Source organism: Thalassophryne amazonica, chromosome 7 (genome assembly GCF_902500255.1).
Source record: "Thalassophryne amazonica chromosome 7, fThaAma1.1, whole genome shotgun sequence".
NCBI lineage: Eukaryota > Metazoa > Chordata > Actinopteri > Batrachoidiformes > Batrachoididae > Thalassophryne > Thalassophryne amazonica.
This window is the reverse complement of record NC_047109.1, coordinates 6,043,341-6,061,412: the sequence shown is the minus strand read 5'-3', so window position 1 is coordinate 6,061,412 and position 18,072 is coordinate 6,043,341. Positions and strand designations below refer to the sequence as shown.

The following is an 18,072-nucleotide window of genomic DNA, read 5'->3' as shown; positions in this document are numbered from 1 at the left end:
CCAAAGTTTGTGAGGTAACAGGTGCACAAAAAGTAAAAAAAAAAAAAAAAAAAAAAAAAAGGTAAATGGACTGCATTTATATAGCACTTTTCCATCTGCATCAGACGCTTCAAAGCACTTTACATTTATGCCTTACATTCACCTCGATGTCAGGGTGCTGCCATACAAGGTGCTCACTACACACCAGGAGCAATAGGGGATTAAAGACCTTGCCCAAGGGCCCTTAGTGATTTTCCAGTCAGGTTGGGATTTGAACCGAGGATCTTCTGGTCTCAAGACCAATACCTTAACCATTAGACCATCACTTCCCCCCCAAAAAACAAGACACAAAAAAACAACAAGACACAGAGATGGCACATACGATGGACAAAGTGTTGTATGGCTGGGGGGCCTGGCTGCCTTTTTGTTTCTGTCTTTTGTTTTTCCTTCCAGGTGGCTTGCATTTGGGACTGAGTGGCTGTGTTGCTGAGGTTATCAGGACCTCACCCTGATCACCTGCGGCTCGTCAGGACTCACAGCTGAGGTGCATCTATATGGATTGGAACATGGTGGCATTTAAGACTGGAGTATAAAGTGTGTATTTGCCAGAGACTCGACCTTGTGACCAGACGGGTGAGATCGTCGTCTCGGGAGCCATCTCATCATCAGTGGATGCAGAGAACGTCCAGGGTTTGATGCACGGTCTGTGAAAGAGGAGGGGGTGAGGTCTCACGCTCGTCAGCACACTTCCTGAGGTACGTTAGATTTTGTGACTAACATTTATACAGTCAGTAAATGTGGTGTCCCTCACACCTTTATTATATTGAGCTGTATGTTAGTCATGTATCGGCTTCCACTGCAGTGGAGTTTTGTGAACTGGATGTTCCATGCCTGCAGGTTGGGAAGCTGATTAGTGTTTGCTGTTTGTACACCTTTAAGTGTTCTCTCTGTGTGTAGAGTGTGGACTCACATAATGGTTCCTTCTTTCACAGACTCGGTTTGTTGCGGCCACCTGGGGGGTGTCGGCGGGGTCCTTGGGTCCGAACAGCTTCTGGCTCCGGACCGTTAGCGCTGCTGGGAGCGCACCACGCCAGACCGCACTTTCTTTTGTTGTATTTTGTATCACTGTTATGTATTAAATTCAGTTAGCCTTTGTACCGTGCTCTGCTTATTTCATACTGGGTCCTTCAAACGCTGGTCGGTTCTCCGAGCTGCGTCCGACACATAACACAAAGGAGGACACACACACACACGTGTTACATTTTCTTCTTACAGTATATTTGACTTTTGTTTATGATTGCTTTTATGCTGCATTGTTTTACTGGAAGCCAGGTGGAACAGAATTTTATTCAGTTATGCAGTGTTTGGTGTCCCTTTGAATGATGGTCATATTTCCCAGTCCAAACCCACTGACTTCTAACTTTTGTGTACATCTGCTTGCTTTTCTGTGGTTTGGTGTTCTGGTGTGGTTGAACAGGTTGATTGTTAACTACATCACCTTTGCAGTTGGAGAAGTCCTGCTACTGACCTTGACAATCTGTTCCATGGCCGCCATCTTCCCAAGAGTGAGTCAGCACAACTTTTTGATCTTCACTTCAAAACTAAAAGCACTTTTATTTTGAGTATCAATGCAATTCTTTTCTAAAATAGAGTGAGCACTCTTATGTAATAATATACTTATTAGTAATACCTATATCTTTATTTTGGATAATCCACATAAATACAGAGGTGCAGTATAACGTCTGCAGACACTATATTTCTTTTCAGTGAAGTTCCCATGTGACCATTCATACAGTTCTGACTCATAATATTCCAGTATTTCCATATTTGCCCTTTGGAGTCTCATGGCCGAGCATCAGCCCCGCCCCTTTTTTGAAGAAAGTTGGTTAATTGCCCACCTGAAATTGAATTAAATTACAAGGAACACATTTAATGAACGAGAAAAGGACAAAAATACATACAAACAGGTGAGTTATTTTAGATTTATTTTTTATTTGTGATGAAATCAGCTCTGGGCTGTCCTGTGTGCAGTGGTGGGCACAGCTAACCAAAAAGTTAGCTTCAAAAACAGCTAATCACCTAAGTGAACAGTTATCTTTTATGAAGCTTAAACTGATAAACCACCCAAAAAATGATCGGAAACTACAGCTAACCGATAACTCTCAGTATTGTCTCCGGTACACTTGCAACTACTTACAAGCCGATTTTGAGTTTTAACAACACGATCGCTTCTGGTAGCGTCAAAGGCAATCACAAACCCAAACAATGAGTCAGCACTTCTGTTTGACTCAGCTCCTATTTACTACATATTTTGCAGCAGTGAAGCAGTTGAGAGGAGCTAAGCTCAACTCCACACACACACACACACACAAACACACACAGACACACATCATTATTCCTTAACAGCATATAGCAGTTCTGCTGTGAGGCAGAGGTCTTGGAAAATAAAGCAGTTTTGACTGATGGTTTTGATTTATAAATCAAATTAATCCAGATAGAATAACTCCATTAATGTCAATTCTGTCATTTGTACAAAGTTAAAATATAACACACGTATATAATATAACACGGGTGACGTCGGTAGAAGTCGGCCAGGAGGTCCGGGTCCAGGATGAAGCTCCTCTTCACCCAGGAACGTTCTTCGGGTCCGTACCCCTCCCAGTCCACCAGGTATTGGAACCCCCGGCCCTTCCGACGGACGTCCAGGAGCCGACGCATGGTCCACGCCGGCTCCCCGTCGATGATCCGGGCAGCAGGCGGTGCAGGTCCAGGGGTGCAAAGTGGAGAGGTGTGACGGGGTTTCCGGGCTGAGGACCTTGATGATGGGGAACGGTCCGATGTAGCGGTCCTTGAGTTTTGGTGACTCGACCTGGAGCGGTATGTCCTTGGTAGAAAGCCACACCTCCTGCCCGGGCTGGTACGCAGGGGCCGGGGAAGGCCGGCGATCTGCATGGGCCTTGGCCCTCGTCCGAGCCTTCAACAGGGCAGAACGGGCAGTCCGCCACACCCGGCGGCACCTCCTGACGTGGGCCTGGACCGAGGGCACTCCGACCTCTCCCTCCACAAGCGGGAACAATGGGGGCTGGTACCCCAAACACGCCTCAAACGGGGAGAGGCCGGTAGCAGACGAGACCTGGCTGTTATGGGCATACTCGATCCAGGCCAGATGGTTACTCCAGGCCGCCGGGTGCGCGGAGGTCACGCAGCGAAGGGCCTGCTGCTACTCCTGGTTAGCCCGTTCTGCCTGGCTGTTTGTCTGGGGGTGGTACCCGGACGAGAGACTGACGGTGGCCCCCAGCTCCTTACAGAAACTCCTCCAGACCTGCGAGGAGAACTGGGGACCACGATCTGATACGACGTCCGATGGTACCCCATGCAGACACACGACGTGGTGGACCAGGAGGTCTGCCATCTCCTGGGCCGTCGGGAGCTTCGGGAGGGCCACGAAGTGGACCGCCTTGGAGAACCGGTCCACTATCGTGAGGATGACGGTGTTGCCCTGGGACGGCGGGAGGCCCGTGATGAAGTCCAGACCGATGTGGGACCAGGGGCGATGAGGCACCGGCAGGGGCTGGAGGAGGCCCGTGGTCCTCCTATGGTCTGCCTTGCCCCTGGCACAGGTGGTACAGGCCTGGACATAGTCCCGGACGTCAGCTTCCAGGGACGCCCACCAGAAGCGCTGCTGGACAACTGCCACGGTCCTACACACCCCGGGATGACAGGAGAGCTTGGATCCGTGACAGAAGTCCAAGACGGCAGCTCTGGCTTCTGGTGGGACGTACAATCGGTTCTTAGGGCCAGTCCCCGGGTCCGGGTTTCTTGCCAGGGCCTCCCGGACGGTCTTCTCCACGTCCCAGGTGAGGGTGGCCACGACAGTGGACTCGGGGATGATGGTCTTGGTTGGATCCGACAGCTCAGCCTTGGCTTCCTCTTCGTGCACCCGGGACAGTGAGTCCGATCGTTGGTTCTTAGTCCCGGGGCGGTATGTTATCTGGAAGTCAAAGCGCCCGAAGAACAGAGACCAGCGGGCTTGCCTGGGGTTCAGCCGCTTGGCGGTCCGGATGTACTCCAGGTTCCGATGGTCCGTAAAAACCGTGAAGGGCAACGCTGCTCCCTCCAACAGGTGTCTCCACTCTTCAAGAGCCTCCTTCACCGCGAGGAGTTCCCGGTTGCCCACGTCATAGTTGCGCTCAGCTGCGGGAAAAATAGGCACAAGGATGGAAAACCTTATTGGACTCCCCGCCCTGGGACAGCACGGCTCCTATCCCCGAGTCAGAGGCATCCACTTCGACAATAAACTGGCGATCAGGGTCAGGCTGCACCAGAACTGGTGCAATCGAGAACCGGCGCTTCCAGTCCTTAAACGCGGCTTCGCACCGATCCGACCAGGTGAAGGGTACTTTAGTGGAGGTCAGGGCAGTCAGGGGGCTAACTACCTGACTGTATCCCTTAATGAACCTCCGGTAAAAATTTGCAAACCCGAGGAACTGTTGCAGCTTCCTTCGGCTTGTTGGTTGGGGCCAATCTCTCACCGCCGCGACCTTGGCCGGATCAGGGGCGACGGAGTTGGAGGAGATGATGAACCCCAGGAAGGACAAAGAAGTGCGGTGGAACTCACACTTCTCGCCCTTCATGAACAACCGGTTCTCTAACAACCGCTGTAGGACCTGACGTACATGTTGGACATGAGTCTCAGGGTCCGGAGAAAAGATGAGTATATCATCCAGATATACAAAGACAAACCGATGCAGGAAGTCCCGCAAGACGTCATTTACCAAAGCTTGGAACGTCGCGGGGGTGTTAGTGAGGCCGAACGGCATGACCAGGTACTCAAAGTGACCTAACGGGGTGTTAAATGCCGTCTTCCATTCGTCTCCCTTCCGGATCCGAACTAGGTGGTACGCATTCCTAAGATCAAGTTTAGTGAAGATTTTGGCTCCATGCAGGGGCGTGAACACAGAATCAAACAGAGGTAACGGGTATCGGTTGTGAACCGTGATCTCGTTCAGCCCTCTGTAATTGATGCATGGACGAAGTCCGCCATCTTTTTTGCCCACGAAAAAGAAACCTGCACCCATCGGGGATGTGGAGTTCCGGATCAGCCCGGCGGCTAAGGAGTCCCGGATGTAGGTCTCCATTGATTCGCGTTCCGGACGTGAGAGGTTGTACAGCCTGCTGGACGGGTACTCAACGCCCGGGATCAAATCGATGGCACAATCGTACGGTCGGTGCGGGGGAAGAGCGAGTGCCAGATCTTTGCTGAAGACGTCAGCTAAATCGTGGCACTCCTTTGGCACCACCGACAGATTGGGGGGAACTTTGACCTCCTCAGTAGCTGTCATGCCGGGTGGAACCGAGGATCCTAAGCACTCCCGGTGGCAGGTTTCGCTCCACTGCGTCACAACCCCAGACGGCCAGTCAATCCGGGGATTGTGCTTCACCATCCATGGGAACCCTAAAATCACTCGGGAGGTAGAAGGTGTTACGTGAAACACGATCTCCTCCATGTGATTCCCAGACACAACCAAGGTCACTGGCTGTGTCTGATGTGTGATTAATGGAAGTAGGGTGCCATCTAGTGCCCGCACCTTCAAAGGTGAACGCAGAGCCACCAGAGGGAGCACCACCTCCTTTGCCCATCTGCTGTCCAGCAGATTCCCTTCCGATCCCGTGTCTACCAGTGCTGGGGCGTGAAGGGTTAAATCAATCAATCAATCAATCAATCAATTTTTTTTATATAGCGCCAAATCACAACAAACAGTTGCCCCAAGGCGCTTTATATTGTAAGGCAAGGCCATACAATAATTATGTAAAACCCCAACGGTCAAAACGACCCCCTGTGAGCAAGCACTTGGCTACAGTGGGAAGGAAAAACTCCCTTTTAACAGGAAGAAACCTCCAGCAGAACCAGGCTCAGGGAGGGGCAGTCTTCTGCTGGGACTGGTTGGGGCTGAGGGAGAGAACCAGGAAAAAGACATGCTGTGGAGGGGAGCAGAGATCGATCACTAATGATTAAATGCAGAGTGGTGCATACAGAGCAAAAAGAGAAAGAAACAGTGCATCATGGGAACCCCCCAGCAGTTTACGTCTATAGCAGCATAACTAAGGGATGGTTCAGGGTCACCTGATCCAGCCCTAACTATAAGCTTTAGCAAAAAGGAAAGTTTTAAGCCTAATCTTAAAAGTAGAGAGGGTGTCTGTCTCCCTGATCTGAATTGGGAGCTGGTTCCACAGGAGAGGAGCCTGAAAGCTGAAGGCTCTGCCTCCCATTCTACTCTTACAAACCCTAGGAACTACAAGTAAGCCTGCAGTCTGAGAGCGAAGCGCTCTATTGGGGTGATATGGTACTACGAGGTCCCTAAGATAAGATGGGACCTGATTATTCAAAACCTTATAAGTAAGAAGAAGAATTTTAAATTCTATTCTAGAATTAACAGGAAGCCAATGAAGAGAGGCCAATATGGGTGAGATATGCTCTCTCCTTCTAGTCCCCATCAGTACTCTAGCTGCAGCATTTTGAATTAACTGAAGGCTTTTTAGGGAACTTTTAGGACAACCTGATAATAATGAATTACAATAGTCCAGCCTAGAGGAAATAAATGCATGAATCCCCACTCAGGATCGTTACTGGGATTCGTGCAGATTTGCGGGGCTTTCCCGCGTGTGTGTTATGGCCCACCCTTATCCCAGTTTCTAAGGACGGGCGTTGTAGTTTGACCGTTTGGGGCAGTCCTTTTGCATGTGCTCACATGAGCCACAGAAAAAACACTCCCCACGGGCCAGCCTCCTTTGTCTGATGTTTACTTTCATTTTGGCCCTGCTCGTGTCCATAGCTTCGTCAGCAGGGGGAGCTGTTGCCACACGGAGCTCTCTGGTAGTGAAGCGTGGGGACGACGATACCCTTTCGGAATTGGAAGGGAGAGGGGCAGCTCGGGCCTGGCCACGCCCCCCGGCCTGCTCCTGACGGTGTCCATTCAAACGGTTGTCTAAGCGTATAAACAAATCGACAAGCCCATCGAAATCCCGTGGTTCCTCCTTAGCCAGCAAATGCTCCTTCAGGACCGGAGACAGTCCGTTTATGAAGGCGGCGCGGAGCGCAATGTTATTCCAGCCGGACCTCGCTGCCGCGATGCGGAAGTCGACTGCATACGCAGCTGCACTCCGGCGCCCCTATCTCATCGACAGCAGCACGCTCGAAGCAGTCTCGCCTCTGTTGGGATGATCAAAAACCTGTTTGAACTCCCGCACAAACCCAGCGTAAGACGTTAGGAGCCGTGAGTTCTGCTCCCAGAGCGCCGTAGCCCAGGAGCGTGCCTCTCCTCGAAGCAAATTGATCACATAAGCCACCCGGCTAGCGTCCGACGCGTACATGATTGGACGCTGTGCAAAAACGAGTGAACACTGCATAAGGAAGTCTGCGCACGTCTCGACACAGCCCCCGTACGGTTCCGGAGGGCTTATGTATGCTTCAGGGGATGGTGGGGGGGGTCGTTGAACGACCAGTGGAATGTCTGTGTCGGGCCCAGGACCAGCGAGAGGAGGGACTGCAGCAGCGCCTTGATCGCGCGCTTCCACCCTGGCGGTGAGAGCCTCCATCCTCCGATTAAGGAGCACATTCTGCTCGGTCACCAAATCCAACCGAGCCGTGAAGGCGGTTAGAATATGCTGCAGATCACTCAACACACCTCCCGCTGACGCCTGCGCCTCTTGCTCTTCCATTGGCCGTTCAAGCTCTGGTTGACGTCCCTCAGGATCCATGACGCTTGGCCGAGAAATCCTGTTGGGAAGGTGTCGTGACACGGACCCACAACAGGGGGCGCTAAGGAACGGACAATGGATAAGCCAACCAGTAACAATTTAATGTTGTGAAAACACAGAACGGAATACAGACAGAGATATGGATTGCCAATGAGACACCAGGTGACGTGTGGGCAGGCTTGAAGATAGAAGACCTCTGGCGAGAGAAGAGCCAATTCCCACACAGCTTCCACCACCAGCGGGCCTGAAGAACACCGGAGCCGCCAAGTCCCAAGTCCCCAGGTGGCCTCTGCCTTTGGCTGTCGACCCTGGTACTGCTGGCAGAGAACAGAGAAAATCCAGGTGAGTGTGAATCCGCACACTCAGTAGTCCACTCACAGTCAATGTTCTTTTTGGGAGGGAGCACCTCCACCTCCAATCACACACTCGTGCAGCTCCTGTGTAACCACTTATCTGCTACGGAGCGTGATGCGAAGTCGTCCCGGTCACGCCCTTCTCCAGCTCCGATAAGAACACCACAGGGCAAGCGGCTGCAAGGAAGAGTTTATGTTAGCAGAGAAAATTACCACAGAGAAGAGTACCTCTTGGTTGCTGATTTCTCGGCGGGGAGGTGGAGTTGTAGTCCGGCTTTTATGGTGATGTGGTGAATGAGTGACAGCTGGTGCTGATGATGAATGACAGCTGTCACTCTCCGTTGCTCCGACGCCCTCTCGTGCTTGAAGCCCGCACTCCAAGCAGGGCGCCATCCGGTGGTGGTGGGCCAGCAGTACCTCCTCTTCTGGCGGCCCAAACAACACATATCTTTTCATTTTAAATAATGCACTAATTCTGAAGTTTTGTAACAAACACAGATACCAAAGGGATTATGGGTAAAATGAGCCTCCGCTAACACTGATTGTTGACTCATTCATTCTATGTAATAACCAACACATTAATGTGAGGTGTGTGTTGGTGTTTACATATAAATGCGCTTTTGACATATGACATTTTTTTATTTGTTAAAAAAAAAAAAAACACATTTGCAAAAGTCAAGTTGTGATTAGACAACTATCTGATATAACCGAGGTCAAAATGCATAGAACACTGCCATCTACTGGTGCCCAGACACTCAGACTCTAACCCATAATCCTTTGCGTGCCAGAGAGTTGCTGCGGTTTAAACAGCACAGAGAGAAAACACATGACGACAATTGTAAATTAACATTATACAACCAAAATGTTCATTTTTATGCTTTTCATCTGCTGCAGCAAGAGGCTGCAGCAACTTTCTGGCGCGCAAAGGATTATGAGATATCTCAATACTTAGGGCGAATATTGCCATGAACACTATTGGCCAGGAGATGGCAGTAGAGACCCTGAAAACTTGCTAAAACAAATATTCCAAATAAATAATCTGTGTCTGCTACATTTCAGATGCGTGGAATTTAAGAAAGGCAAACCGAATTTCAGACATCTTATAAATATTACTCTTGAACAAAGAGGACAGACAGTGTATGACATAAGCAGGGCGTTAAAGAGCAAACAGGAAGTGATTGCAGCTCACAGTGATTCCCGTTGAAAATAATGGAGAAGCAACCTGAGCTTCTTCTGACATTTTTACATAAAACAAACACAATAACAACGTCTATTCACCTTATTCAGCCAATTTTGCAACAGAGGCATTTCCGTTTTGTCTTAGGACAGCTGAGCGGTGTTTTCAGTATAGAACAGTGGAAGTCATTCCATGGATAGAAACAAAAACCTTTTTGAAAAGCTCAAAGGGAACGACTGTGGCTCACCCACGGGTCATAACAGAGTGGGAAGAAGACATGAAAAAGTGGCCCTCAGTTATTTATAACTACTTTGTGTTGTCACTCATCGTGGATGGTTTGGCTATGAGGAACTACGAGCTTCACCCACGAAAAGCACTATCAAGTTAAAATACTACCCGACAAGTAGTACCACCATAATGCAAAGATTACGTAACGTTAATATACGTATGGTGTTATTTCATGCAATGCTTGGTTGTATCAAACGCCAGAAAATGAGTAAATTAGATAGCAGCTAATGCTACAAACACAGCTTACCCATTTATCTCACTAGCATCCGCCGTGGCTTCTTCAACAGAGCGTTGTAGCCCAACCATTTCTCTGGGTAAGGATCCAGTGGTGTGAGTTTTTTCTCCATAAAATTAAAAGAACAGACATAGGGCTGTTTGGGTGGATTTTTCACATTCAGCGCCTTTAGCCAGCATCGGAGATCCTCGTCTTTCGATGGAGGAGGGAACAAGTTAAATGCTCGTCCACAGCACTCAGATCTCTCTTTTCCATGTTCAAAACATCATTCTGACAATGATAGTTTCCTCTTCTTCCAGTTGTGGCACCGATGAACTGAACAATTAATGCTGCTCATGTTTTGACACTTCTAGCATACTGTGTTCCCATGTAGCTAATCATCGACGCAGTGGCAAACCAGAAGTTGCTTGACAAAATGGAGCCGCCCACCCTGACTTCCTGAATGAGGTGAATAAACCCAGAGAATATATTCACGAGAATTTTAGGCACAATATACAAAGGGTTTAATGCTGTTGTCCGTGTGGAGCCTGATCAGAGCATCTCAAATGCATTTCTCATGTCGTGAACTTTTAGCCATAATGCAGTGTGTGGAGACAGCATATCCACACTAAAACCTTCAAAATTAGTGCATTACTTTAAAACTAAAACATATATCTGATATTTTCACTTTATGAAACTTCAGATGTGACGTTAATTTAAATAACTTGTCCAAAATTAGTTTGGTTAAAATTTTAACCATAAGTTAAAACTGTATGCCTCTGGATGACTTGGGTGATATTGCCAGCAAGTCAGTATGGTTTCAAAAGAAATTATCTTTTTTTTTTTTGCTTTTTTTCCTTTCTGTGACCAGTTCTCCTGCAGAGGATAGAGTGGTTTCTCCTGAAACTAGCTCTCCTCTGTTTGCAGAGGATAGAACTGTACATCTACAAAACAATTAACAGGTAGATACTCAAAGCTTTATAATGTTTCTAACTGGTAAGCTGTATTCACCATGCCTGCAAAAATGTGTTAACGTCTAAAAATTATCAGAAGATAATTAGTCCACTGATGGCTTTCAGCGTTATTGGAAAAGCTAATCCAATAATGAAAACATTAGCTTTGATAATTAGCGGTTAGCAGAGTAGCAGAACTGTGCCCACCACTGACTGTGTGGTAATACTGTTCACACATAAAATACTGTTAAAGTGGAGTACAGGTTTAAATATATTACAGCTGTGACTTCGGTCATCTTACAATGGGTGCCAGTCCATACATAGACATTATATACGTAGACGCCTCATGGACTGCCGCTGCCTATTGGAGCTGACATATCAGCCGGCTGCCATCTTGGATGGATCCCTGTTGCGCCCCCAGTACATTTGTCTGTACTCCGGTGTATCCCCAACTACAATAATCCGTAACTCCCCAACTTTTTACCCGATTTTCCCACCGTTTGGTTTGTTAGAAATAGTAGTAGACAGGATGCTGTCACATGTTAAAATATGTACTTACATGCTGAAAGACTTTGTCTTGTGCTCTTTAACAAAGTCGTATGGTATGGCATATACAGTGGGGCAAAAAAGTATTTAATCAGTCCCTGATTGTGCATGTTCTCCTACTTATAAAGATGAGAGAGGTCTGTAATTTTCGTCATAGGTACACTTCAACTATGAGAGACAAAATTAGAAAAAAATTCCAAGAAATCAATCAATCAATCAATCAATTTTTTTATATAGCGCCAAATCACAACAAACAGTTGCCCCAAGGCGCTTTATATTGTAAGGCAAGGCCATACAATAATTATGTAAAACCCCAACGGTCAAAACAACCCCCTGTGAGCAAGCACTTGGCTACAGTGGGAAGGAAAAACTCCCTTTTAACAGGAAGAAACCTCCAGCAGAACCAGGCTCAGGGAGGGGCAGTCTTCTGCTGGGACTGGTTGGGGCTGAGGGAGAAAACCAGGAAAAAGACATGCTGTGGAGGGGAGCAGAGATCAATCACTAATGATTAAATGCAGAGTGGTGCATACAGAGCAAAAAGAGAAAGAAACAGTGCATCATGGGAACCCCCCAGCAGTCTACGTCTATAGCAGCATAACTAAGGGATGGTTCAGGGTCACCTGATCCAGCCCTAACTATAAGCTTTAGCAAAAAGGAAAGTTTTAAGCCTAATCTTAAAAGTAGAGAGGGTGTCTGTCTCCCTGATCTGAATTGGGAGCTGGTTCCACAGGAGAGGAGCCTGAAAGCTGAAGGCTCTGCCTCCCATTCTACTCTTACAAACCCTAGGAACTACAAGTAAGCCTGCAGTCTGAGAGCGAAGCGCTCTATTGGGGTGATATGGTACTACGAGGTCCCTAAGATAAGATGGGACCTGATTATTCAAAACCTTATAAGTAAGAAGAAGAATTTTAAATTCTATTCTAGAATTAACAGGAAGCCAATGAAGAGAGGCCAATATGGGTGAGATATGCTCTCTCCTTCTAGTCCCCGTCAGTACTCTAGCTGCAGCATTTTGAATTAACTGAAGGCTTTTTAGGGAACTTTTAGGACAACCTGATAATAATGAATTACAATAGTCCAGCCTAGAGGAAATAAATGCATGAATTAGTTTTTCAGCATCACTCTGAGACAAGACCTTTCTGATTTTAGAGATATTGCGTAAATGCAAAAAAGCAGTCCTACATATTTGTTTAATATGCGCTTTGAATGACATATCCTGATCAAAAATGACTCCAAGATTTCTTACAGTATTACTAGAGGTCAGGGTAATGCCATCCACAGTAAGGATCTGGTTAGACACCATGTTTCTAAGATTTGTGGGGCCAAGTACAATAACTTCAGTTTTATCTGAGTTTAAAAGCAGGAAATTAGAGGTCATCCATGTCTTTATGTCTGTAAGACAATCCTGCAGTTTAGCTAATTGGTGTGTGTCCTCTGGCTTCATGGATAGATAAAGCTGGGTATCATCTGCGTAACAATGAAAATTTAAGCAATACCGTCTAATAATACTGCCTAAGGGAAGCATGTATAAAGTGAATAAAATTGGTCCTAGCACAGAACCTTGTGGAACTCCATAATTAACTTTAGTCTGTGAAGAAGATTCCCCATTTACATGAACAAATTGTAATCTATTAGACAAATATGATTCAAACCACCGCAGCGCAGTGCCTTTAATACCTATGGCATGCTCTAATCTCTGTAATAAAATTTTATGGTCAACAGTATCAAAAGCAGCACTGAGGTCTAACAGAACAAGCACAGAGATGAGTCCACTGTCCGAGGCCATAAGAAGATCATTTGTAACCTTCACTAATGCTGTTTCTGTACTATGATGAATTCTAAAACCTGACTGAAACTCTTCAAATAGACCATTCCTCTGCAGATGATCAGTTAGCTGTTTTACAACTACCCTTTCAAGAATTTTTGAGAGAAAAGGAAGGTTGGAGATTGGCCTATAATTAGCTAAGATAGCTGGGTCAAGTGATGGCTTTTTAAGTAATGGTTTAATTACTGCCACCTTAAAAGCCTGTGGTACATAGCCAACTAACAAAGATAGATTGATCATATTTAAGATTGAAGCATTAAATAATGGTAGGGCTTCCTTGAGCAGCCTGGTAGGAATGGGGTCTAATAAACATGTTGATGGTTTGGATGAAGTAACTATTGAAAATAACTCAGACAGAACAATCGGAGAGAAAGAGTCTAACCAACATTGTTGGATTTTTTAAATAATTTATTTGTAAATTATGGTGGAAAATAAGTATTTGGTCAATAACAAACAAGCAAAATTTCTGGCTCTCACAGACCTATAACTTCTTCTTGAAGAAGCTCTTCTGTCCTCCACCTGTTACCTGTATTAATGGCACCTGTTTGAACTCGTTATCTGTATAAAAGACACCTATCCACAGCCTCAAACAGTCAGACTCCAAACTCAACCATGACCAAGACCAAAGAGCTGTCGAAGGCCACCAGGAAGAAAATTGTAGATGTGCACCAGGCTGGGAAGAGTGAATCTACAATAGTCAAGCAGGTTGGTGTGAATAAATCAACTGTGGGAGCAATTGTAAGAAAATGGAAGACATACAAGACTATTGATAATCCCTCGATCTGGGGCTCCTCGCAAGATGTCATCCCATGGGGTCAAAATGATCATGAGAATGGTGAACAAAAATCCCAGAACTACACTGAGTGACCTGATGAGTGACCTGCAGAGAGCTGGGACCAAAGTAACAAAGGCTACACACTATGCAGAGAGGGACTCAAATCCTGCAGTGCCAGGCGTGTCCACCTGCTTAAGCCAGTATGTGTCCAGGCCTGTCTGAAGTTTGACAGAGAGCATATGGATGATCCAGAAGAGGATTGGGAGAATATCATGTGGTCAGATGAAACCAAAATAGAACTTTTTTGATAAAAACTCAACTCGTCATGTTTGGAGGAAGACGAATGCTGAGTTGCATCCCAAGGACACCATATCTACTGTGAAGCATGGGGGTGGAAACATCATGCTTTGGGGCTGTTTTTCTGCAAAGGGGACAGGACGACTGATCTGTGTTAAGGGAAGAATGAACGGGCCATGTGTCATGAGATTTTAAGCCAAAACCTCCTTCCATCAGTGAGAGCATTGAAGATGTAACGTGGCTGGATCTTCCAGCATGACACTGATCCCAAACACACCAGTCAGGCAACGAAGGAGTGGCTGTGTAAAAAGCATTTCAAGGTCCTGAAGTGGCCAAGTCAGTCTCCAGATGTCAGCCCCATAGAAAATTTGTTGAGGGAGTTGAAAGTCCATGTTGCCCAGCGACAGCCCCAAAACATCACTGCTCTAGAGGAGATCTGCATGGAGGAATGGGCCAAAATACCAGCTACAGTGTGTGCAAACCTGGTGAAGACTTACAGGAAATGTTTGACCTCTGTCATTGCCAACAAAGATTATGTTACAAAGTATGGAGTTGAACTTTTGTTCTTGACTAAATACTTATTTTCCACCATAATTTACAAATAAATTTCAACAATGTGATTTCTTGGAATTTTTTTTTTCATTTTCTCTCTCACAGTTGAAGTCTACCTATGATGAACATTACAGACCTCTGTCATCTTTCTAAGAAGGAGAACTTGCACAATCAGGGACTGACTAAATACTTTTTTTGTCCCACTGTAGGTAACCTTATCCATATAACAAAATTAGGAACAAGTTTCAATGTGTCAGTAAACTGAGCCCACAAATGCCCTTTGCCGGATTATAAAGTCACATTCTACTTCTCTGAGCTCCGTATCTTCTTGGCAAACTCATCTGCTTCCTTTGGTGTTTTAAGAGAGTATTTTTTACCTTCAAATGTTACCAAAAGAGTAGCAGGAAATGCAAAGCCAAATCGGAGGTTCCTTCTCTTAAACTCCTCACAGACGTGACGAAATTCTGCGCTTTGCTGGCGCACTCCATCTGCCAGATCCGGCGTGAAGATCCCATTTCCGTAGAAGAGGTCTTTCTTGGTCCGTGCGGCCTGCAGGACACGTTCCCAGTCCTGATGATTCAGGAAACGCATGATCAGTGGCCTGGGTGGGCCTGTTTCTCTTCTGTTTGTGCGCTCTCTCTATCGTGAAAGCAGGGGAGCGTAACTTGAAACCCAGTCAGAATCTCAGGGATAATGCCCTTGAGAAAATCTTCAGTATCCTCTCCCCTTTCCTCGGACTCTGGGATCCCATGAAGTACTTGTATTAGATTCCTCTTGCGTCCTCTTGATTCAAGATCCAGAAGTTTCCTCTTCATAGCGTTGTTTTCAGCCTGCAGAGACTTCACCTCAGCTTTCAACTCAGACAGCCCATCTGTGTTGTCCGAAATACGTTGCTCTGTCTCGGTTACATGCTGCTCAAACCCACCCGGGTCCCCTTTTAGCTCTTTCAGCTCTGCGTTAATTTGGTCAAATCTCGCATTGTATTCTGTCTTTAGTTCAGCTTTGATGGACACCATCTCTGCCTTGAGCTCAACCAGCATAGCCATGATTTTGTCCAGCACCATACCTTTTGTCACCTCTTCCCCAGCCTCAGGCTCGGATACAGGAGGGACTTCATTCGTAAGTCCGCTGCGTGGAGGCGTATGCGCCGTCATACGAACGTTAGCTTGTGGAGCTAACTTCTCTCAGAGGCTGGAGTCCGTCAGTTTAGGCTGCCTGGATGTCATTGAAGTTTTCGCTTTCAGAGACTTCCTCAAGCTTGCCATACCTTGATATGTTTTGTCCCTTTATTTTCTTTTTTTTTTTCGGGAATAATGAGGATTTTTGTTCAGTTTCAGCGGAGAGATACGTGTGTGCAACCAGTTACACCCGTGCCATCTTGGAAGTCCAGCAACCTGCTTCCTTTTGATGCCAGCCTCAAGTGGCCAGTCAAGGAACTGCAACATTTCCTTCTTCCGGGTGGAGCTTCATCTGAGACCATTGACGTTTACTACATGGAAATGGCCTAAAAATTAAATATTACTGTTAAGCAGATACAGAAATTGGACCCAAAATGCAGACACAAACACTGAGCATTTAGTAAAATGAAGTAATTGTTTTTTCAAAAAAGTGCCAAGTTCAGAGTGATTTATTGTTGGTTCCAACATTTCTGTACATCTGTCGTTCTAAACCAATGAATCTCTAAATTTTTTAGGTGTTTTTTTTTTTTTCTTTCAGTCAATTATTTCATTTTTGGAATGCTCTGGATATCATTAACAAGTGTACTTAACCATTAATATTTAATGTCTGTAGATGCCTTACATTAACGAATGGAATACTGCTAAAATATGTACCTGTAGCTATGTTAGAGAACAACTGTGTATTTATACACTCAATCAGCATTTCAAATTTAAATATATACATATGCATTTGTTGACATTTCTGGATGACTAGAGGTATGATGTCACGACTGAGATAAGTGAATGTCTCCACAAGTTCAACACTTCATAACATGTCCAAGATGATCACAAACCCAGGCACACTCTTCTTATTACCAAACTGAGTATCCATTGAAGATCACAGCATCGTTTCTACAAGTGGACCCAACACCTAGCCCATGCAAACACTGGACAGTGTAGGAGCTAGAATACATCCCAGAGGAACACCAGAATTCACTTAGAAAAAGTCAGATTCTGCCACTGCTCTGCACAGCCTGTCTGGCAACCTCCTGTGGAGTCCATGATGTCTCAGGATGTGACAGAGAGCAGCCTGTGGAGGCAAAATTTCAAACTTTGGACCAAGCGGTCTCTGGCTGTCTTGGAAGGAAGAGTCAGGAGTAGGGATGGGTATTGATAAGATTTTAGCGATATCGATGCCATTATCGATTCTGCTTATCGATCCGATTCCTTATCGATTCCCTTATTGATACCTTGTGAATTTGGTACTAAAAGTAGACGTTACAGGTTTTCTATGTATTTCATTGAGTCTTAAAGTAAATAAATATGAAATTGGTCACTGTATCCTTGATCTCTGGACATAAATAAAAATAAACAAAACTGTGTTTCGCTTTGAAGTTATTAATTCCGACTGAATTCTATTGTTCTAACTTGACTCGTCAGAGAGCCGTGCAGCGTTTGGAGCTGTGTGAACAGAACGGAGGACGATTCTCGTTTCTTTCTCGCAACAAGACAGGAGTCCCAGTTAGTAACTTTAATCCGCAGAAACGTGACTCACGATTGACATATTCAGGGATGAAAGTGGTGAAAAACAAATAAAAGCTGAAACCCAAAATTACCCCCCAACACCACGTTCACGAAAATGTTTGAATTCTAGAAGCTCTGAAATGCAATCTGGGACTATTCCAGACAATAAACTGCAGTGAGTGCAGCATCCATTTAGTGAGAAAAAAACAACTTTCCTTATTCAAATTCACTCCAGTAGTATTCTGCTCTGACTAGGATGCAGCAGTTTTCTAACTTGGCAGATAGTTCTGGAGGAAATCACTGAATAAATCAACACATTGAAAATATGGTTTGACCGAAACAAACTGTCATTAAACTTAAATAAGACAGGGATGAAATGGAGATGTAAAAGTCACTAGGTGTTCACAGGAAACACTTATTTATTTCTGTATGTATGTATGTATGTATGTATTTATTTATGTATGTTCATTGTTAGTTGCTTTTATATTTTCTGTTGTGTTTCTATTCAGGTTCTTTTTGTCTCTTTCTCTAAAATTGCATATAATAATCATTAGATTATTAATATATAAACAAAAATAAATTTAAGAAATATTACAATTTGAAAACAAATGCACCTGAACGTGATGACAGTTGCAACTGCTTAATGCTAACTTTTAACATTGAAAATGCCATAG

At 45.6% G+C, this 18,072-nt stretch overlaps 1 protein-coding gene across 1 annotated transcript in view; it reads left to right on the top strand.

The window, feature by feature from the left end:
• The window catches only part of adcy3a (adenylate cyclase 3a), a 359,639-nt gene that overhangs the window by 170,796 nt on the left and 170,771 nt on the right, over positions 1-18,072 (top strand). Inside the window, exon 11 of the mRNA XM_034173754.1 lies at positions 1,457-1,544. Within this exon, the coding sequence (XP_034029645.1) occupies positions 1,457-1,544 (88 nt within the window). The remainder of the gene's footprint in view (positions 1-1,456; positions 1,545-18,072) is intronic.